Genomic DNA, 24,148 nt, shown 5'->3' with positions numbered 1-24,148 from the left:
GAGTATTTGCTACTTCAGTGTTCACGGCAACTTTATAGAACACAGCTACCAAGAACAACAAGAATCAACTACACACACACACACACAAAATTATATACTTTTTTCCTTTTGACCTGAGGACAGAATGATGCTCAGGGCGTCTGGCCCAGGCTCCGCTGCTCATCTGGACTTGGCTGATGAAGTAAGTTCCTGTTCTCTACTCCAGGAGGGAGTTCAGCTTCACCCCACAGGTGTTCTGCTCTGACCTGCTCCTGAGAGCGGGGGATGTGAGCGGCTGTCCTCTGACCGCATCTCGGCTGGAGATCCACCCTGGTCCACACGAAGGTCCAGCCAGATCCCCCGCTCTGTGGTGGCCCTGATCTTTCAAGGTCCACTCGTGACCTCACCCAGTGACTTCTGCAAAGGGTCTCTGGGAAACTCCCAGGGAGGCTGAAGACAGACTTTGTTCAGCTTCTCCTCTCCTAGGAGCTTGTGTCCAATGGTGCAAACTGCCCTTTCCTCACACAGAGAGCTCTGAGCTTGTCACTCAGCGATTCATAACTAAACAATACGCTGCTTAGATAGGAAGAGATTTACTGGGGATAAAACTATAGAGAAAGGCAAGAGGACGATCAAGACAAAGGTCCAGATAGCGGTTATGGACATGTCTGGGAGACAGCCTATGTTTTAATACAGATGGATACAATGTCCTTTGTTTTATTATCTTTTTACTGAATGTAGACATCTTGCACATTTCTGAATGCATGACACATTTCTCACACATGCATAAAAATTCCATTCTCAACGAAAAGGACTGACTGGTTGGCATATATCTTAAAAATGGCAAGTATGTTTAGATTTTTTAAAAAAGCTATGAACTTCTTAAAAGAAACTACAAGAGGATCTCTTTATTTTACCTCTTAGTGTGTGAGAAGTTTCTAAGCAATACAGGGAACCTGAAACCATAAAGGAGGCAAGGAAGCACAATGTAAATTTGATAATAGGTAAGTATAAAACTTTAATATTGACAAAAGAGCCACAAAATAAGTCAATTACAACAGATAGAGAGAAATATTTGCAACAAATACAACAAACAATGGGCTCTTAAAGATTAAGAAAAGACCAACAGGAAAAACAAAAAAGAAAAATGGGAAATGATACATGAACAGGCACTACTGAAAAGGAAGTATCATTCAAATACATCCCTGAGGGACTTCCCTGGTGGCGCAGTGGTTAAGATTCCGCCTGCCAATGCAGGGGACACGGGTTCGAGCCCTGGGCCGGGAAGATCCCACATGCCATGGAGCAACTAAGTCCATGCGCCACAACTACTGAGCCTGCGTTCTAAAGCCTGCGAGCCACAACTACTGAAGCCCACGTGCCACAACTACTGAAGCCTGCGTGCCTAGAGCCCATGCTCCGCAACAAAAGAAGCCACTGCAATGAGAAGCCCGCGCACCATAATGAAGAGTAGCCCCCACTCGCTGCAACTAGAGAAAGTCCGTGCGTAGCAACGAAGACCCAATGCAGCCAAAAATAAATAAATAAATATTAAAAATAAAATCCTTGATAGTAAAAAAAAAAGTGTGTCTAAAGTCCTCCAAAATTTTCAATGCCATTCATAAAAAGGCCTAATTCAAGAAAGGCTCATGAACTCTTAAAGTAGAAGTTTCAGGCGCATCCAGTCAAATGAAGCATAAGCTGACAGTCTTAGGAATAACAGCTGGCTCCATTCTTAGGTAAAACTGACCCTCCACCTACCAGTCCTCCAAAAAATTCATTTGCTCTCATTCTGCAAGAGTTCTAGTTTAGGCGCCACCCCAGTCAGCATATAAGTAACACTGAATCACGGCCTTCAGCCTATGCTGACAACATTTTTTAGCTTCCTCATACAGTCACATACTTGCTATACAGCTTCTTTTCACTTGCCATCTTGTGCCGTGGTAAGGTCCTGTATTTGACCCTGTTCTATACGATATTTTTATTAGTGTTTTAGAAAATGACAGAAAGCATACTTATAAGCTTTGCATAAAAGAAACAGTTAAAACACTGGAGGACAGGATAGAAATTCAAAGAGGCAAATGGGTGTGCCAAAACAAACGAGATGAATTTTTAAAGGGGTTCACATAATGTCTTGCTGTTGGATTAAAGAGCAATTCATGTGATTAAAACAAGCAAGCAAACAAAACAAAAAAACTCTGGGTGAATTAAGTAAGCAGAACTTCAGCTTCAGTATTAGCCCAATATGGGATGCAGTTGCTTACAAAAGCGAGGGAATAAACAAACAAGCTTAGGCTACATTAACTGTCATGTGGGACACACAACTGTAATACTTCCACAACATTTTGCTCTCGTCAGACCATATGTGAAGAACTGCATTCAGTTCTGGATGTCTTGTTTTAAAATGAGAAACAAATACAACATACTGACAGAATGGCAAAAGATCTAGAAACTCAGTCAAGAGAAATTACTGAGACAAAATGAGAAGAACAGAGAGCATGCAGTGTGGAGAAAATGTGCCGGCTCCACACAGACCCAGTACAGAGAAAGAACGCACTGCTCTCCGTGCAGCTACTCAGGTCCAAACCAGGAAGCACTAAATGCAACATGGAATCTTGAACTGCATCCTGCAACAGGAAGGGGATATAAGGGGAAAAACTGGTAAAAATCTGAGTAACTCTATAGTTTAGTGAGTAACAATACATCAATGTTGGTTTCTTAGTTATGACAAACTTGTCAAGTTAACATGTTAACATCTGCGGAAACTGGGTGAGGGGTACGTGGGAAGTCTATTTACCATCTTTGCAACTTTTCTGTAAATCTAAAATTACTACAAAATAAAAAGTTTATTTAAAAAAAACCAAGAAACAAGGAGGCAGATGGTTCAATGAATGACACTCAAAACAGTGTAGTGAGTGCTCTGTCAATGCATGGGCTGTGTTTAGAGATTAGACAAACTGATACATGCCTTTGAAAGAATTTCTGAGTGTTTCACTGGAGGATGAGGCCATCTAGATTGGAGGTCAAATGAGTTTATTAAGACCATCAATATCTGTCTTGGAGTATGAAAGCCAGAATGTAAAGAACAAAAGCAAACTGAAGTGACCTATCAACACTAGGGAAATAACCATCTTACATTTGCAATAATGTTGCAAGTCATTCTACTAGTTTTCAGGAGGACCCAGAGGCTTCCCTAAGTGTTTTTGCAACTGTAGCTCAGGACCCAGTAAAATCAGTTTAATCACAGAAGCTTTCACCTGGGAGGTACCATCCCCAGGGAGCCTATGGGGGTTATTTTTTGGTCACCACAATGATTGGGGTCCTATTGGCATTTATTGGGGGAAAGGCACCAAAGATGCTAGGAGTCTGGAAATGCAATAAAGAATTGCCCAGTATCCCAACAAGATTTTCCAAATCTCCCACCAGACATTCAAGTAGGAAATTAAAACAAAAAACTTTAAAATTGAGCATACTACCAAACTCCATCTTCCCCATAAACACAAAATATTTCCTGACGCTTTAGTTAACTTATTTTCCAGGTGTGACACTATCCTATAAGTTAAGAAAAGACTGTTTTGCTTCATTTAGTACTAAGACTGTTTAGCATTTCAGAAAATCTGATGACAAGCTGTTTGTAGTAGCTGAGTTTCCAGTACAGCATACCTCTATCAGACTGCTTTTATAGCCGTAACTTTCAAATAGTATGTAACAGAGACGTCTCTGAATAGATTTATTTCTAAACACTAAGTTAGTAAGGATTTATGAAACAGAGGGTTCTTTCTAAACTTTATTAACATTAAAAAAATTTCACATCAAGATCATCCTACATGTTATCCGGTATTAGAAATCTATGTTGTGAAAAGTAACTATTAAACTTATTTATTTTGGGGCTGCTTCTCTTTCTTTTTTTACTCTGAGAATGTCTCTCCAAGTTTACCACATGGCTGATAACTGTTTCTTTTTCTAATCCATCCTCTACACCCCACTGCCCATCAAAGGATATGCCCTGCAGGGTAGTTAAGTACTAGAGTCTGAAAGCAGGTTGCTAATGATGGCTTCTTCCAGGTTTTCTGTGAGACTTCATCACTTCCTTGTCTCATGCCAGGTCATTTCACAGGGAATTATTTTGACACCACAGGTATAAATAAGGTCAAACTCACTGGTGAGTATGTGATACTACTTTTACTTCTCCATGTGGACAGTCTAATTTCTTATGTTATCCTCACATCAAGTAAAATTACTTCCCTCTCTTATCATATTTTCCATTTTTAAAAATTTCCCTCTTCCTCTTATCATATATTGTTTTTATTTATTCTAACAGTTTTTATTTTAGTATCTACATATATCTCAACTCTTTCATTTTCCTATGATTTTTATACGGTATGTCTTCTGAGCCTATTTCTTTTTTTTTTTTTAACATCTTTATTGGAGTATAATTGCTTTACAATGGTGTGTTAGTTTCTGCTTTATAACAAAGTGAATCAGTTATACATATACATATGTTCCCATATCTCTTCCCTCTTGTGTCTCCCTCCCTCCCACCCTCCCCATCCCACCCCTCTAGGTGGTCACAAAGCACGGAGCTAATCTCCCTGTGCAATGCGGCTGCTTCCCACTAGCTATCTATTTTACATTGAATCCGAAGGTATTTACTGTAAGTAGGTACAGGCCGTCAACTACTTCACTGTAACATCTAAGGTACCTGATGACCTATCTACTAACTTTATTTCAGGATAATCAACAGCCTTAAAATATTTGTTATAAGAATAAATGAGGCACTAGGTCTGACTGGGTTGAGAATCATTAATATAGTGGATCTTAATCAGAATTTCTTGAAAACAACTGAAAATTATCAGAGTACACTGCAAACAGGGGACCATTTCATGAAACTTTTGTTTCCATTGTGTGTGTTTTTCTGGGTGTTGTAAAAATGTATTTCTTGCTAGAAGTCAAGGTCAAATAAATTGGTGGTCCCCCAGTTACTGAACAGATCGGTGGCCAACAATTGTCCTACAAGGTCCCTCACACTCGCTGCCTGCTTCACAAACGTCCCTCACCTCCTGGGAGCTCAGTCTACTCTGGGATCTACTTCCCACCTCCAGGTCCTCCCTGTCTCTCTAAAGCAGGTGCTTTCACCTTCCCTACTCCCCATATGGATGCCTTCAAGTCACTCCCTCAATTTCTTTTTATCTTTTCTGTCTTAAAAAACAAATAAACAAAAAAACTGTGGGCATGGCAAAAGGCAAAAAAGTAGCCTTTTAAGGCAGGATGAAACCCAGAAGGCATACAGAAAAGACAGAGATAGGTCTATAATAAAAGTGAAAAGTCTTTGGGGGAGCCAAAGCATATACAAGGCAAATGCGATTCAGAAAAAAGTCCTATAATATAAAAAAGGTTTAATATCCTTAAGACTGGTAACAATCAGGAAGAAACAAGCAATTCTACGAGGCGGAAAATAAGTGAGCGCAAGAACAATTTTTAAATGAAAATTAAGCTGCTCACTTACCCTATGACCTAGCAATTCTCACCTCTAGGTATATACACCAATCCGCTTACTAAATTATCTCAATAATTGTAATAATTTTAAAAGAGTTTCACGTTTTCTAGGCATAAAGTGATATTAGCAAAAAGAGAGGTGGTTTAGGTTTTTTTGTTTTGTTTTAAATTTATTTATTTTTGGCTGTGTTGGGTCTCCATTGCTACACGCGGGCTTTCTCTAGTTGTGGTGAGCGGGGGCTACTCTTCATTGCAGTGCACGGGCTCCTCATGACGGTGGCTTCTCTTGTTGCGGAGCATGGGCTCTAGGCGTGCGGGCTTCAGCAGTTGTGGCACGTGGGCACAGCAGTTGTGGCTCACGGGCTCTACAGCACAGGCTCAGTAGTTGTGGCGCACGGGCTTAGTTGCTCCGCAGTATGTGGGATCTTCTCGGACCAGGGCTTGAACCCGTGTCCCCTGCACTGGCAGGCGGATTCTTAACCACTGCGCCACCAGGGAAGCAAGAGAGGTGGTTTTTACCTCCTATTTTCAAATGTTTATTTATAGTGGTTATTTGATTTCCTGTCTTAATAATATTTGCACTTGACTAGTGGTTTTTTTTTTTTTTTTGGCGGTACGTGGGCCTCTCACTGTTGTGGCCTCTCCCGTTGTGGAGCACAGGCTCCGGACGCGCAGGCTCAGCGGCCATGGCTCATGGGCCTAGCCACTCTGCGGCATGGGGGATCTTCCCGGACTGGGGCACAAACCCGTGTCCCCTGCATCGGCAGGCGGACTCTCAACCACTGCGCCACCAGGGAAGCCCTGACTAGTGGTTTTTAAAGAGTGTGGTATTACTTCCGAAAGGGCATTTTGAAATTTGGGTGTCATCTTGGCATTTGGGAGGTCAGTGCCAGGGATTTAAGAAACCTGCAATGTGATGGACAATATGACACAATGAAGAACTGCTGTTCTACCTTTCACATATCTTTCAAAGGTCCAAACAGAAAAACCTGTTTATAATTATTTGAACTTGGAAGCTAACTGAATTTTACGTATAGATACTAAGTATGTTTTGTAAGATTTAAACACACACTGAAATCATCAGTAACTGTTTGGGTAAATTGTTTAAAACTTGACACCAAGAGTTGTTCAACAGAAACAGCACTGATGGCAACATTGTTGAAGGTGAACTGCCAACACAACATGTCTGTATGGATTTGCATTTGAAGCTATCTGACTCACAGTGAGTCTTACATAGGTACAAGTATCTAACCTCTTCATTATTTCCTCTAATTTAGTTATGCCTGAGCATTCACATCCTGAAAGGCACTATTTCATTTCATTTATCCTTTATGAGAGCATTACAGTGATTTCTTTAAAGTACGTGAATCAGAGTTCTTTATAGAAAAATTCCAATGAATAAAATAAACATAGGGAAAACAAAAATGGAAAAATCAACATCTTGCAATCACTATGAAACAACAGATCCAGGCAGCTTACATCAGTAACTGCCAACGGAGGGACAGCTGACATTTGAATCCACTAAGACAACCAGTCATTATGGGCCTCTTAATGTGATATAATAAGTATTATGAAATATTCAGCACCTATAAAATATTCTATGAAACAAACATCTGAATCAACCCTCTAGAACTGATTACCACTTAAAAGAAATACAGAGAATGAAAGAATATGATAAAATGACATCATAAAAATGCAAACCAGAATGTTAGAAATGATTTGGTTTCTTCAAAAACTAAATAGCATTTTTAAGGGTGGGGGGCTGTTATAGAGATTTTAAAGGACATAACAACCAAATGTAATTATGTGGACCTTCTTTGGATCCTGATTTTAACAAACTAACTTTAAAAAGACGTTTCTGAGACTACTGGGAAAACTGAAGATGAACTGGGTATTATAGAATACTAGAGAATTGCTGTTAATTTTGTGAGGTGTGATAATGATACTGTGGCACGTGTGTGTGCACGTGTGTGTGCATCCCTATCAACGGGATAAGTACTGAAATATTTGTGGGTAAAATAATACACAGGTCTCGGATTTGCTTTAAAAATGTTCAAAGCCCCCCAAAAGGAAGGGGGTAGGAAATTGATTTAAAAATGGCAAAATGCTGATGTGATGAACCTGGTTAATAGAACAGGGGAATATATTACCAATGTGTTAATCTCAGTCAATTAAAAAAAAAATCTTAGAACAGAAAAAAAGAGGTACAGAATCACCTCCTTAGTCCTCTCTTTACTCTAGGTTGCCACTAATCTACCAATCAACACTCTGAGCTACTCAGTGATGCACTCCTCTGACATCATCATCTAATAGAGCTAATATCCTGTCCACGAGGACAATGACAGTCTTTTATACACCTTAATGAAAGATATTGTCTATGGCGATACTTTGATATACCAATTTAGAAGCCCAATCAAAAGAGATAAGTCTGGTATGCTTGGTTTTGATATATCCTCAATATATCCTAATCACTACTATTTTTCATGGGCCTTTTCCCTAGCAAAACTGTTCTTTTCACTGTTCACAGTTCACTGTTCACTGTTCACAAATTCTCACAAATTGTGTTTTCCTACCTTGGCCTTCTTATTACATACTCATTTCTGCCCACCCCATTGGTCTGGAATGTCTGCTTCTCCTCTACCCAGGCAAGTCCCTTATCCACAAAACTTGCTCAAACCTCTTTCTCCTTAGTCCCTTTGCCTTCATCTGAACACTCAGATTCACAGAATGTTAGATTATTCATGGCTTTCACTGTCCTATAACAAATAGGTAAGCCTTTTAAAACTTCTCCCTCCATTATAATGCAAATTCCTCAAAGGTAGAGACTGTATCTTACCTTATATACCTTATCTTACCCTACCTTCCTATATCTTCTCTTATATACTTTGCATAACGTTAACACTCAAATTACAGGCACGGAACTGAGAAGTATGGTAGACAACTGTTTCGTACGTCCAAGATGAAAATGATGATGATGGCTCAGACAATGAGTGCTTACCATATGCCAGGCACTATTCTAAACATTATATATATAATAACCATCAAATATAACCACCCTAGCATTATGCCCACCTCATGAAATGATACACACAGAGGTGAACAACTTACCCAAGGTCACAGTTTGTAAAGTAAGTGACCAGGCTGGGGTCTGAACCCTGGTGGTCTGGCTCCAAAGTCCCATGGATAAATTTACTAGTCAGCATCTCAGAAAAAAAAAACCTTGAGTGAACAGAAAATTTTATCCACTGAAGAAATCTAGCCTCAGAGTATCTACAAACTAATAACTCTCCCTGAGCCTACAGTTTTGGGTAACTTCATCCCAGCAGCATATATAGTACAAAGTGAGCCTGGAATAAGAGTCATAGGATCTGAATTCTAGCCCTCACTGTGATCTCAGGTAGTGTGACTCAGCCTTTCCAGACTGCAATTTTATTTGGGAAAAAAAAAGGTTGATTTCCTTCTGGACCAAAAGGTCTATTATTCTATCTTCTCTTGATTTTATTGGAGAGAAAAGGATTCAAATAAACTAATTCATTATCCAGCTGCCAAACTGGCCTAAGTTCCACACTGAGCTCTCCTGGCCTGGACCTGTATCACTGCAACACTGGCACAGGAGACACACCGGGCTTGTGACCTCTATGCTCCCTCTCTCTTGCTACTTTGGGGGAAAAAAACAGGTTCACAGGCCCCCCCAAACAGACACTTACCTACTAAAAGGTTCAGGGACTCAAGCCACAATAAACTGGAAAGAAAGGCAGCAGAATCACACCAAGTCTTGACTTTAAGATACCTAATGATATTGCTGAGCCTGTACCTGTTCACACTCATTCAACCAACTCCAGTTGATTCAGCACACATCTCCACTTGAACATTTAACAGACATCTCTTACCTAATATGTCTGAAACGGAACTCCTGACTCCAGCCTCCACAAATGCTCCTGCCCTCCACATCTCAGTAAATGGCCCTCCTCTCACCCACCTGGCCTGCCTGTGTCCTTGTTAGATCCACATTCAAAGGATTAAACCCCAATGCCCCACCATCACCTGTAAAGCCCCATGTAATCTGGCCCAGGCTATCCCCACCTCCTCACCTAGTCAGCTCCAGCCATCCTGTTCCTCGCATAACCTACTTCATTCTAACTCCAGGGCTTGTATACCTGAAGTCTCTGCTTGAGATGGGTCACCCTCCTCTGAAAGGCTTTCTTGACCAATCTTTTTTTAAAAAACACACAGACCACTCATTCACCTCCCATCATATTCAATCCTTAATCCCCCAGTCTGCTTTATCTTCTTCAGAATATTTATCAGTAACCAAAATTAAATTATGTGTTCCTTTTCTGTATCCAACCTCCCCATTAAAACATAAGCTCTACGCTGAGAACTTCCTCTTATCTTTCATTACTCTATCCCCAGTTTCAACACCAGTACCTGGCACAGTATTTGTTGAGTGAATGACTTTTCCCAGTCTTTAGTATCAGTCTGTAGTATCTACCTTTTAGCTACAGACATCTCTCCTTTCCTTCACAGCTTAATCTTTAAGAAGTGTTTCCAGTTTCTCATGTTCCTTCAGGATTGAATACACTGCAATCTGGGCTCCAGCCTATGCCTTTGAAGGTGCTCATTAAGTTCCACAACCTTCCTCACTCCAACAGTCCCAGGCAAAGAACACTTCACTCCTTATCTTCTTGACCTTTCTGCGGCAATACTAACCATATCCTCCTTCCAGAACGTCACCTTCCTAAGTTTCAGTGACAATGCTCTCCCCTGGCTCTCCCGCTCTCCAGGCTATCCCCTTCAGCCAGTCCTCCTGCTCCTTGAACGTGAACTTTTCCCAAGGGCTGAATGATTGGTCTACCAATCTTCTTAATCTGTATGTTCTCACCATCACTGAGCAATCAACTCTACCACTATGGATTTATCTTAGCCCAGACCTATTCCTCCTGAATTCCAGACCCACATGTTCAACTGTCCCTGGTCATCTCTACCCGGATGTCCCACAGGTACCTCAAACCCAACATGCTAAATATGGAAGTCACTTCTCTTTTCCCTACTTCCCACCTTCACCCTTAAAGCATGCTTCTTTGTCCTAGATATGCATCTTGATGAATAGCACTACCCAACTAATGAAGCCCAAACCCCGAGTTTTCCTAGACTCTTCATTATTCCAAAATCCCCACGCCTAACCATTCACCAGATAGGTCTCTCATTTGCACCCACTATAGCAATTATCTTATCTTGTGGTAACTTACCTGTCCGTCCCCCTGCCCCACCCCCCGCAAATCCATCCTTCAGAGCATCTCTTTCTAGAACACAAAAGTCATACTGGTTTAAAATTTCCTAAAAACTCGTTCCCATTAACCTATCCTATTGACAAGGTTCATCTCCTGGCATCAGCCCCTCCCTTTCTGCTCCAATAATGTTAAATTTCTTATGGTCTCCCCTCAGAGCAAAATTCTTTCTGCCCATGTCTCTTTCCATGGGATACTCTTCCCCAACATCAGATACAGCTCAAATACATAACTCCTTTTGGGATGCATTCATGAATTCATCCATAAAACTGAGAAGCCTCCCATATCTATTCCTTCACTATACCTTGCAGGTATAAATTTATTATAGTTCATACTACATTGTATTATAATTACCTGTCTCATCTTAGAAGGCTGGAACTGGAACTCCCTCTGCTTTTCATCCCCAGTGCCCAACACAATGTCTCCGCATAGAGAAAGTATTCAATGTATATTTATTAAATAAATGGATTAAAGTAGGAGTCAGCAAACCATTGCCCATGGGCCAAATCTGGCTCACCACCTGTTTTGTCCAACCTACAAGCTAAGAACAGTTTTTACATTTAAAAATGTTTAGAAAATTTTAAAAAGAATAATATTCAGTGATGCGTGAAAATTATATGAAATTCAAATTCAGTATCCACAAATAAAGATTTATTGGATTATAGCCACGCTCATCTGTTTATGTTTAGTCTTATGGCTGCTTTCATACCACCGCAGCAGAGTGGAGTAGCTGCAGTCGAGACCACGTGGCCTGCAAAGCCGTACTTGCTATCTAGCTCTGTACGCAAAGTTTACTGACCTCTGAATGAAATGAAATGATCATGGGCTTTGGTTTTTGACAGAACTTAGTTCAAGTCCTGGCTTTACCACTTACTACCTGGGTGACCTAGGACAAATAAGCTAACCTCTCTTACTTAGACTCAAATCCCTAATTTGTAAAGCAGGATAACATATCTGCTGGGTTGTTTTGAAATTTTACTAAGCCTTTTAATTGTGATCCCCGCTGTAGGAACCAGTCTATAAAGTGCCTGGTACAGAGTACAGCTTAATGTTGAGAACCCAGACCTGGGTTTGAATTCCAGCTTCATCGCAGACTGTGTGACCTTGGGCAAGGTACTGAACTCAGTGCTTCAACTTCCTCATCCATTACACTGGGATAATAAATATACACCTCACAGGACAGTTGTGAGAACTAAATGAGTTGGTACATGTGAAATGCTGAGCACAGTGCCCCTCGGATAGTAAGCACTCAATAAATACTACTATTACTATAGCAAATGTTTGGATAGTATTAGTTTCTCCCCTTCCCACCTCCTCATCTACTCTACCTCTCACCCCTATTCAAAGCAGCCTATATCTAAAGGAGTAAGTCAATACTTGCATGACAAGTGCTATTGCAGATGATGGGTGGTCAGGAATGGTCTGTGGCTTCCAAGTCACATCACAATCATGGTTCTCCCTTTGCTTTCTGATCCTCCCTTCTCTAGATGCTTTCTTCCTTAGAAATCTAGCCAATCCCCAGACTTCAATGTAGGGGGCTATAAAAATTTTTTCTAACCAAGATTTCTCTCTCCTGAGCCCCAGTGTAGTATTTCTCAACTCCTGATTTCTACCTAATGGCCTACCATCACCTTAAATTCAGAACGTCAAAAGCTGAAAATTATTCTTTTCCCCATCTTTTCCCCACCTGTCCCTTCCTATCTTCCTTAACTACCAAAAGAACCTGCTATCCTCCCAGCACCCTGGCTGGTTGTCCTGAAATTATACTTTAGTCCTTCCTCTCTTGCAATAGGACTTTCTCTCAAGTCATATTTTTTCTTTTTGCTCCTACTGTCACTGACTAATTCAGGTCCTTTTAACTTCAAGCTCATTCCGCCAGAGTCTCTAACTGGTCCCTGCCCCAGGCACCAACCTACTCTGCACATGGACCCCACTACTCTTCCTAAAACATGCCACTCTTCATCATGCCCTTTCTCTGCTTAAAACTTTTGATGCACTACCCCAACCCCCCTTCCATCCCATAACCTGTATGGAAAAAGGAAAAGACTGACCTTAGTGTGGCAATCAAAATCCTTCCCTATCTACCTTGCTCCAATCTTCCTTTCTAATCTTATCTCCCATAATAAAAATACCATCACCTTACATTTGTGCAGCACTTTATCTAACTTAGAAAACATTCTTACATGTGCTGCCATTTCATCTCCACAACAACCCTTGGGAAGAGGCCAAAGAAGTATATTAGTATCCTTTTACAGAAACCAGATTCCTAGCACTGAACTGGAAGTTAGGACTTACTGGCATATGGGAGTCTCCTGTTCTAGAAACCCTGGTCTCCTCAGTATTGTCCCATCTACCTCTCTCCAACTCGCTCATGTTTTCTTAGCTCTGCAGTCTACTCCCTCCCATTCTCCTACTTGGTGGACTCCCTAGAGTGAAGAGTATAGGGGAAAGTTCAAAAAGAAATGTTTCTTAGAGATGCTGGAATGTGCTTCATTAGGGATTTAGTTTCCAGCCTTTGCCAGAAAGATCTCTCTAAAGAAGAGAGCACTAACAATTCAACAGTCCTCACCACAGCCCACCATACAGGGTATGCAGGGTCTGGCCTGGCTATGCCAACTCCATTTCCTACCTCTTCCCGCTCGATCACTGTCCGCCATCCACAGTGGCCTCACTGCTGTTCCCAGAGCATTCCAAGTCTCAAGGCCTCTGCACTTGCTGTACCCTCCTTTACACATCCTTCACTTAATTCAAATTTTTTCTTTTAAAGTTCTGTCTTCAGAAAGGCCCTTCCTGACCACCGTATCTAAAGTAGGCCCCCGTTCTCTATTCCCTTAACCTGTTGTATGGGTTCTCATAACACTTGTCACCTCCTAACACTCTGTTACTTATTCATTCTTTCATGGTCTTTCTCAGGGATCCACAAACCTTTTCTGCCAAGAGGCAGAGAATAAATATGTTCAGCTTTCTCTGTCACAACTACTCAACCCTGCCACTGTAGCACAAAGCAGCTTAGACAATATGGGAAAGAGGAGATGTGGCTGTGCTCCAATATAACTTTATTGACCAAAACAGGCAGTGGCCAAGTTTGGCTTGTAGGCCATACACCCCCAGTATACTCCTTCTAATAGAGTGTGAGTGTCAGAGGGACAGGAAGCTTCTCTGTTTCGTTCACTATGGTTTCCTTGTGGCCAGAATAGTGCCTAGCCCCAAGTACACATTCAATAAATACATGTTGAGTAAACAAACAAATAGAACTAGTCTGGAGCAGAGAGCTATGCTCCTCTTCACCTCCTCACGTGACAACAGCATGACGTTCAAGAAGAATGATGCCAAGGTCATGAGCTCCATTTCCATTTGGTTAGTATCACACCATGAAAAGTGGTCCCACAACCATTGTGTGCCTGTCACCAGCAATAACAACCTCAGGCAAAGAATGCCTTTGGTTGTAACTGGGTCCAGGTAGGAGCCTGTTAAAACACAGACTGCTGGGCCCCACCCCCAGAAATTCTGATTTGGTAGGTCTAGGGTAGAGTCCAAGAATCTGCATTTCTAGCAAATTCCCAGGTGATGCTGATACTGCTGGTCCTGAACCACACTTTGAGAACCACTGGATGAGAGTACCCAAAAATGACAGTACTAGCATTTTTATACTATTAAAAAAAAAAAAAAAAAGAGAGAGAGAGAGCCACAGATTCTTTATGTTCCAGTGATCTGGCTGGAGGGGGACTGCAGGGAAAAAAAAAAAAAGAACCATAAAACTGACTGCTCAGTGGAAATGTTGCTCCAATAAAATGAAGACAGAAAAACACTAGGTCTTTAATTTTTAACAGACTGTCTTCCAAACACTCTATTTTCACTTGCAAATCTAGCTGTAACTGGAAAACAATAAGCCAAATAGGTAAAAGAGAGAAGTCACCAGTGGGTGGCTAACCTTGATAGTGGGCTAAGTATTAACTCCATAGTCAGTTTCCTTAAAATTACTTTAAAGAACAATCATAACCACCTGTCTTTCTATTGCTAGATGCCAAGAGACTTTTGGAGATGGATACTAGAGATCTAATCTATACAATGAAATATATCGACAATAAATTACCAAGCCTAGGGGGTCACTGTTTTCAAATGATGAATTCACCGTAATAGAACTTGAAATGGACTAGTAACAATTTTCCCAAATTCTACATTTGTCAACGCAGGGGACTTTAAAATAACCCCCAAACTCACATTAAAATCACCCTGAAGCCACTGCTTTATACCTCATCAATCTGAACAGCTCACAAAGGGATTAGAATTTATATACATTTGTAGCTGTTTATAAAGTAGGTTTCTATTGTGATGGTTATATGCAGTTAAAGTAAGTTAAAAATAATTTTAAGGTGAAAAAGTAAGGTAAAACCTAGCTTCATAGGAGAGAAATTCTAGGAACAGAAATCTAGAATGCTAATGAACAGACCATTAAGTAGATGGCAATACTGCATCAACATGTACTTACAAAAAGAGACAGTACATGATCAAAAGATGAATCAGCAGACCCCCGATATATGAGTCTAAAGTATGTCTCAACTAAGACCAAGTATTCATTTTTTTTTTTTTTTTGCGGTATGCGGGCCTCTCACTGTTGTGGCCTCTCCCGTTGCGGAGCACAGGCTCCGGACGCGCAGGCTCAGCGGCCATGGCTCACGGGTCCAGCCGCTCCGCGGCATGTGGGATCTCCCTGGACTGGGGCAGGAACCCGTGTCCCCTGCATCGGCAGGCGGACTCTCAACCACTGCGCCACCAGGGAAGCCCAAGACCAAGTATTCTTTATGAAAATCTAGCATCTGAATTGAAAAGTATTAAGTGTGAACTATACCCTAGATTTTTATAGCATTGTAAAGAATAAAGAATGTAAAAATATCTCATAAACAATTTGTATACTGATTGCATGTTGAAATGCTGTTTTGTATATATTGGGTTAAAAGCATTAAATTATTAAAATTAATTTCACTTCCTTAGTTTTGTTACTGTAGCTATTAGAGAATTTTAAATTACATGTGACTTGCAATTAGATTTCTGTTGGACAGTGTGATCATGCACCCCAATTCTGCAAGTAGATTTGCTATCTCCTCTACCATTTGGGTGATTTCTAAGAAGCTTGCAGAAAATGATATGGAACAATGAATGAGCATGAAGATATGCAGTATGTCTGACATGGAGTGAAGCTCCCTGATCCTGGCCTAATACAGGATCACCACGGGCCAGATTCTCATCCACTGTAACTTGAGGTTCTAATCACCATTTTTCCCAAGGATAGGAAGACTGGTTCTACCTCTGTGACTACTATGTATATCCATATCTATAGCTATACAAACACGTGAACAGGTGACATTCAATTCAAATTGCAATTAACTGTGTCAGAATCTCTAGTAGTGTCAATAAGGATGAACATAAGATCTCTGATTATGAAAACTACCTGGTTCCCAACACCAAACCAACCCCCAGCTCCCAGGATGTATTTCATTCTTGCAGAGAAGGGACACATCTGTAACAACTCCTTTATATAATCCCCGCCCATTTTATTTCAATGTTTTTAACTCCTGACTTAGAAAGTTTCTCATTTGCTTGCACTGCCAAACCTCTACAATCACAGAGGACACCAAAGGAGAATGCTGGCTGAGGAAGAATAACAGAAGGAAGTAGGGTCTAGTTACTCACCCCAACAGTTGCTATATAACCATAAGGACTTCGCAAAAAAACTATACTGAATACAAAAAGCTTAATCCCTTGAGCTCTTTTCTAAGTATTCAATATCAAAAAGATACTTATATATGCAGATGTGTGTTGAGTCTTACAGTCTAAGGATAATATTGTTAAAGAAAGAAATGTACTGCTGGACAGCATTAGAAGTGATTGTGAAGCTTGAATGAAAATAAGCTAAAAAAAAAAAAAAAAAAAAAGGAGGGGAAGCAAATATTGCCAAAACATTAAAACACTTACATGACTTAACTATCCTGTCATAAAATATAAACTTCAAGGACTAACTCGAGCACACTGGAAAAGAGCCACAACCTATGCAACAGCATTTAATTCCCAAACATGTGTTTCTAACCTGCTGAATATCATCATCCTGCAGCAAGGGTCAACAACTTGCAGCAAGCTCTGGAGATGACTGAGTGGTACTTGAGTAGGTAGTCCATAAATATTTGCTGAATGAATGACTGAATGAACCAAAAAACTCATACACAGTACAATTAATATGCAGAACCCACAGCCAGCTAATCTGAAACCAGAGCCAGAAGGAGAACAAAACGGTACCTCGGAGCCCAGTCCCAGGCCATCCCCACAGGAGTCAGCTACCCTAAGTTATTTTCATTCTATGTACATAGTTTATTCATCCCCTCTGACTTTTATGGAAGTTCCAAGTTCTCTTTCCTACAATCTCTCTCCCTCTTAACCAGTTCCTCCAGATAAAAACAGGAATGCATTGTCCAGTCTCACCATTTTTTAGACAAGTATTAACATCTCTAACAATCACCGGCAAATGTTCACTGGGCCTCCAAAGGCCAGACACTATGCTAGGTGGTAGGGTACAAAGGTAAGTGTAACACTATACCTACCCCTCAGGTAGTTTGTGGGGCAGGCAGACAAGTAAACAATTGCAGCATAAAAAAACGCCTGGAGAATGAGGCAGGAGTGCCACCGGAGGAACTTAACTTTGCTGGGTGGATGGGGAGGGTGACAGAGTCTTAAGGAACAAAAGAAACAAAGTCAAAACCAAACATTATAGTTGAGTATACCTGTGACTGTTCGAATGGTCAACTCATCAAGTTAGCACTCTAAAGTGGCGCTCTGAATGAAGATCCTCTGACTGTAGAAAAATTTGAAGTTCATGACAGTGGCAATGAATACTACCAAGAGAAGGAACACACAGACACACACTTCAGCAGAACATCATGTGCAAACCTAATCAGTCATGATGTCAAGAGGCTTCACCCACTTATTGTCTGTCCCTCCAAGCTGAAGGTGACTCGATTGACCGACCCACTCCTGTGATTTCAGCTGGTTTTTTCTCGCAGCAGTGATGGATTTGCAAGGATCCATCCATACTTTCTCCCTGATACCCCTTGTGGCTACGGGCAAAGTCTGCTGGACTGATGGCTGGTACTGTGGCCCTGAAAAGATACACAGACCATGTACATGAACTGGATAGACCCACACTCTGCTTGTCACTATTCAGAAAGACACAGCTAAAAACACGGATTAACATGTGGGAAGGCAGTGAGAAAGGTAGCAGGGATGGCACCCTGGAAGGTGCCTAATCAGGCAATTCATCTCTTGCTAGTTTCACAGGACAGTGAGTTTTTACCTCCTGGCATGCAGCTCTTAAGACATTTCATAGGCATAAGAGTTAGTTTTGTGTTTCTGACTCCCTGTGACTACAGATAATTTCCAAGCTTCAGGCCCACCCTAACTTTCCTCTGCCATCACCCTCCTGGCCTCTTGTCCTTACCAACCCCAAAACGTCCTCTCTTTTCACCCAAAATACTCACTTCCTTACCATGGAACGTAGGTAATTTGTTCCCTCAGGAAACTGTCTGCCTTATCCAATATCTCCAACATGAATCAGGACATAGATAATATATAAAAATTAGCACATTTAAAAAATGCTCTGATCTGTATACCTCTTACAGACTCTTTCTTCAATTATAATGAATAGCTTAAGTGACTAAAAAAGCATACCATATCATTTTAAGGAAATGAACAACATCATGGCTCCTAGCACAACACTAAAATTAACATGAAATTAAACTTTTATCAACAAAGATTTTAATTATGAATAGCACTCCTTTTAAATTTTATGAGTATGATGGGTAGGAAACGTTTCCGTATTCATGAATGTAGCCACACAGCAATATTTATAATGAAATTAAAAACACACTATTTTTAGGATAACACAACAATACCTTAATCTTCACTAAGAACAACTTTTGGAACCCCCAGTCTAAAAGAAACACCCAAACCTCAGCAAATATATACGGTAGATGTTATAAAGCTGATTTTTGAAAATTAAGTAATGACTCATAAGGGCATGGATTTCTTTTCTGAAATGTCGCAAGTGTAATATGAAGGAATTTGGTAGTTTCACATCAGAAGCTTCCTAATTTTCCACTGTGAAAAAGTTTTCAATCTTTAAGCAAGATTGCTGCTAATAAATTCTTAAAATTCTAAGACTAAAAGGAATTTCTTCCAAATTAAATTTCTAATTTAAAATAAGAGAGGGAAGTTATATTTCGTCACATTTTAACTTTAACACAAATGTCAATATATGGGGAAAATGGGCTTCAAAATCAACTTTATACAAAATCATGAAATTGAAGACCCCAGAAATTAAAATATTTATGTTCTATCCTTTATTGAAAGTCAAGGTAAATGTAATTCATGATTTATTGAAATTTAAAGTCAAGTAAGAATGTCATAATCTTTCAACAGATCATTTAAGTAAAATAAGTTGTCTGACATGATGGCAAAGCTCTTTTCAGTGGGAGTGAATCTACTTTGCCACAGGAAGGCAAAAGTCACCACATTAAAATCACATGCTAATTGCCAATCCTGGCTTTCCAGTCCCCAAATCCTGAAAACAAAATTATTGCAATTCACTACGGGATTGTCTGCATGTGCATTTTTAGCATCAGACAGCACTTTCAGAGAAGAGAAATCTACTAACAGAAGAGTTCTACAATTTCAAAAAAATGGTACAACTTTCAAAAACTAGAGTAATGGCCTACTTACTCTTGTACATTACATTCTGAAAATAAACAGTATCAGATGCTTCTGAGAATAACACAGTATCATCACTTGTCCATTTATTCACTATCATTTTTACATATGAAAATCTTCAAAAAACTAGGGGAAATATAAATCAGGTAGAGATAGGAACTCTATTTGAAATCTCGAACAATTTTATCCAAAATCGAGAGTAGCCCACAAAAAAGCTGAGGCGGCACTCAAGAAAAAGGAGTTAGGAATCACAATAGATTCCCTCTCTGAAATTGGGCAAAATTAGCAAGAAAAAAGTTGGTTATTATTTTGTCATCAATTTGTTTATCCCTTCCTTATGGTATGTCTACTGGGCGGTAGAAGCTGTGCACACATGCACCTTCCCCACCAAACTTAAGGTGAGAAGCTGTGTCTTGTTCATTCATCCCCACATTCTCCGTAACTAACCCAGGGCCTTATACACAGTAGCGAATAAAAAAAGGTTGAATGTTTTAACATAATAACCCCAGGTAATCAACTAGGCTCCAACTCATGCAAGAACACTCATAATTTCATTTTAGCTAATAAGCACTGAGTAATTTGATGTTTTTAAAAACATGTGCAAAGCTATTACATAGTTTTTAAGCTCTGCATAACACAGTTATACTTTAAATGTATTTAAAAGGAAAGTATGTAGTGAAACATTAAAAAAAATACTTACAAATGAAATAGAAAATGATTGGTTTCACTGTGTATAACATGGAACTAGATGGTGTTGGTATGTTGAACATAAAGTGACTAGGAACTGATGTTGTAAAATGTTTGTTAACGTGACAAGAACGTTACAAAGTGAATTAAAAGGCCCTGGAATTCTGGTTGGAAAAGTCACGTTGGGCAAGCGGGAGACAATGTAGAGTACCATCATGTCCACTCAGACAGTGTCTGGGAAGGTGGTTGGGGAGTCTGCTTCCCATGCCTCAGGAACAATGACTTCTATCCCAATTGACATGGTACTGCTGGAAACAGGTACAGAACTGGCTCAGTCCATGGACTTGCTCCCCATTCCCAAAGGAAACACCAAGCAGAGCGGGCCCTTTCTGGACTCCCAACAATTCCAGTTCTATCAGCTCTCTAAAGCTCTACTCTAGAGTAAAAGTAGGCAAATTATAGCCTGCAGGCCAAAATGGGCCAAATTCGGCCACCTCCTGTGTTTGAACAGCCTGCACGCTAAGAACAGTTTTTACAGTTTTAAATGGTAAAACAAAGAATCATACGTCATGACACATGAAAATTAAAATGTAATTCAACAGCAGTTCCATAAAGAAAGTTTTCACTGGAACATGGTTGTGCTCATTAATTACATGCTGTCTGCTTTTATACTACAACGGCAGAGTGGACAGAGACCTTATAGCTTGCCAAGACTATGATACTTACTACCTGGTCCTTTACAGAAAAAAGCATGCTGACCCCTGGGCTAGGACATTTTTCTATGCTTCTAGTTGCATCTCATTTCTCAGAGGTAGTCCACTGCTTCACCAAGTACAGACTCTAAGCTTGACAGATGTCCATCCTGGGGCTGTGTTGTCCAAAGTTACATGTTACATATAAAACAGCGCAACTCATTAGGATGGGCCCAAAGACAAACTAACAAATTACATGCCTACAGAAGGCACTGAAAAGGAAGCACAATGCAAGCACAACAGTACAGGCAGCTCAGTTCAGATCTTTTCGCAGACTACTACACCCAGTCCTGGCTCATACTACTGAAAGGAAAACAACAACTACAGAGAATTTGGAGGTGGACAGATGATTGAAAGGGCTCAAAAATCATACCACTAAAGAAATGGGATTACTTGGCCCAAAGAAGAAAGGGTAAGAAACAAACTATAATATCGAGGGTGTCAAACTCTACATTTGTTGATAGGCTAAATTTCTACTGATGAAAATAACTGGCAGCCTAAACTAAATTCCACAAAACATATATCTAATGAATTAAATGTGATTCTTAATGAGATTGCCATTCCTGCCTTAGGCCATAAACCAGACCCTTAAAAAGTAATCACTTGTCAAATATTGTACTATAAGTCTTAAACTGATACATTATAGGAATGCTCCTTCTTCAGAAACCTCTGGCATTATGTAAGTTACCAGAAAAGGTGTGCTATTCATGTGCTGAGGAGTTCAGTAATATTCAAGTAACTAAACGGTAAATGTAAGTTTCATGACCACATGCCTTTCCACAGGACCAAACAGGGAAAACTGGGCTTAAATTACAGAATTTGTGTTACATTCAAGAATGTTCACGCTGTGGGATTTTAATTACTCTAAAAGATTACTGAGGGTAAAGGAATCTTCCCAGGACACCATTCAATATGAATATTCCATCTGGAACTACCTGGATATTTTCTTAAAGCAAGGAGAATGGGTCTCAAACACCCTTCTTCCATTGCTATGATTCTGTAACTTTACCTCTCCTAGTTCTTATGAGTAAGAGAGCCTGCAGCCATTACTCACTTTCGTTTTGTCTTGAAGGTGGTCAATGTACACACGACTTTAGCCTAAAATAAACTTTAATATCCCCAATTAAAATTTTATTATAACTTTAATTACAACTTCTTTTAAATTACAAGATAGAAAATGTATTGCCATTAAGTAGAAGAAAATGGGAAAATAGGCATAGCTTCTAAATATTTGTATGAGCCTATGTACCTTATTATTTCAAACTGTCCAACACTTGTACACAGTAAGTGAAGAAAATATAACCTATTTCCTATTAGTTTTCTGACTTTAAAATACAGAACCCTTGGACACAATATTTTCTTGGAGTCCATCTCAAATTACATTATAATTAGTAATGCTCTGAATATAATTTTGAACAATCTGAGTTTTTCAATCTTTAAAGTCTAAGGCCTGTATTTCCCTAAGAATACCCTTCTAACAGTGTGATGCACACACAAATGTGACTCACTAAACTTTCTCCACTCCTACATCACCTATACAGTATTTTAACATCCAGAGTACACAATATCTTCAAGCCACTTCTACAATGTTGCATTAACCTTACCAGGATAAACTTTTCGCCAAGTCTCGTAATACTTTTTATTTAAATACCTGTGGTAGTGAAACAAAGAAAACACAACCCCCCTCCCCCTTTTCTAAACCATATGGCAGCAAACTGAAGTTAACTTATTTTTTACCAGATCAACGCCTATACCTCGGCTCTAAACATTTTTCTCTTTGTGCCCTGGGGCCGGGCTAGAGCTGTCTGCTGATTTGCAACTGTACCCCCATCATGTTTTTAAATCGCAAAACAAAGTCCAAAACGCTCCCTGAACACTAACAGACCTCACCACGGTCATTTACCAAAACCTGGTTTAGGGAGACATGCACGCCGGGAGAGGGGCCCACGGCCGGCCGGGAGCCAGTCCCCCTCCTACCGGGTGACCGAGCAGGGAGTTTGCTCGCCCGGCCGGGACGGATCCGCCCCGGGAACTTGGTTACCCGAGCTCAGGGCCGCGCCGAGGCCTAGCCGCGAGGCCGGGGCGGGCTCCAGGCGGCGGGGGCTTCCCGTTCCCCGGCCGCAAAGCCTTCCCGCCCGCCCCGCAGTCGCCCGCAGGCAGAGGCGCTCGCCGTCGTCTCCCGGCGACCGGACGCGCCCGCCGGGTCCCGGGCCGGCTCCTCGGTCTCCTGCCGCCGTCTGCGGCCCCGCTCGGCGGCCGCGCCGGGCCCTTCCGGGACGGCGGGAGCGCTAGGCCGCGCCGGGGCCCAGCGACTCCGGGGCCGGGCGGGCGGGCCGCGGCGTCCGGTATCAGTCCCGAGGGCCCGGCTCCCGCCGGTAACGGGCCCCATCGCCTCCCCTCCCCCTCCCCCGCCCCATGACAGTGCAAACCCTCCGGCCTGCCCGGTCGCCCCGCCTCCGGCACCAGGCCCAGTTCAGGGCCGCGGCGGTGTCGGCGGCAGCGGCGGCGGCTGCGCCGCGGCTCTCCGCCCTCGCTCGCTCTCGGGCCCGGCGCCTCGGGCCCGGCTCGGGCTCGGCCCAAGTCTCCGCCGATTCCCGGCCGCCCTCCGCGGCGCCCGGCCCGGGCGGGGTAGGCCGAGGCCCTGGCGGTGGGGGTGGGGGCTCCTCTCACCTTCATGTCGGGACATCCTAGTTCAGACGGTGGCGGCGCGGCCCCTCCCGGGCTCCGGCTGCAGTGTCCCCCGCGGGGTCCCGGCGCTGCCCGCGCCGGCCGGCCGACTCCCACTCGACTCCCGGGCTCGGCCGCGGGGGCGGGGTGGGCAGCGGAGCGCTCCCGCGGCGGCGGCGGCGGCTGCGGCGGGGAGGCGGCACGGGGCGGGAATGGGGACGGGCCTGGCCGAGGCTGAGCTCCTCCAGGAGGCGGGTCCGACGCCGCGGCTCCGCCGGCGCCCGCCGTGACTCGGTCACTCTCGGGCCCGCCGGCTCCGGGCGGCGGCGCCGCGCTCCGCAAATCCCGCTCCTCCCCTCCCCCGGCCCACCCCCCGCCCCTCTTCCCCGGCTCCCGGCCGCCGCCTCCTCCTCCTCCTCTTCCTCCTCCTCCGCCTCCTTCCGCCGCCCGCACGTCGGCCCCGCCTCTCGCAGCCCGCGCCGGGCCTAGCAGCCCGGAGCCCCACGGCTGGAGGGCGCGGCGGGG

General features: G+C 42.2%; 1 protein-coding gene across 5 annotated transcripts in view; it reads right to left on the bottom strand.

Moving 5' to 3' along the window:
• The window catches only part of KCMF1 (potassium channel modulatory factor 1), a 76,261-nt gene extending 52,336 nt beyond the window's left edge, over nucleotides 1–23,925 (bottom strand). The window contains exons 1-2 of one of the 5 annotated variants that reach the window (XM_082851508.1): nucleotides 17,737–21,999; nucleotides 17,537–17,647 (exon numbers count right to left, since the gene is read on the bottom strand). Coding sequence is in view for 1 of the 5 variants with exons in the window: in XM_082851506.1 (XP_082707632.1) it covers nucleotides 23,627–23,642 (16 nt within the window). In the remaining 4 variants the exon portion in view is untranslated. The other 4 variants (XM_082851506.1, XM_082851510.1, XM_082851509.1 and 1 more) reach the window with 4 other exon arrangements.
• Between the last annotated feature and the right edge of the window lie 223 nt (nucleotides 23,926–24,148).

This window comes from Leucopleurus acutus (genome assembly GCF_964270905.1).
Source record: "Leucopleurus acutus genome assembly, chromosome: 12".
Lineage (NCBI taxonomy): Eukaryota > Metazoa > Chordata > Mammalia > Artiodactyla > Delphinidae > Leucopleurus > Leucopleurus acutus.
This window is presented reverse-complemented; position numbering and strand designations above follow the sequence as displayed.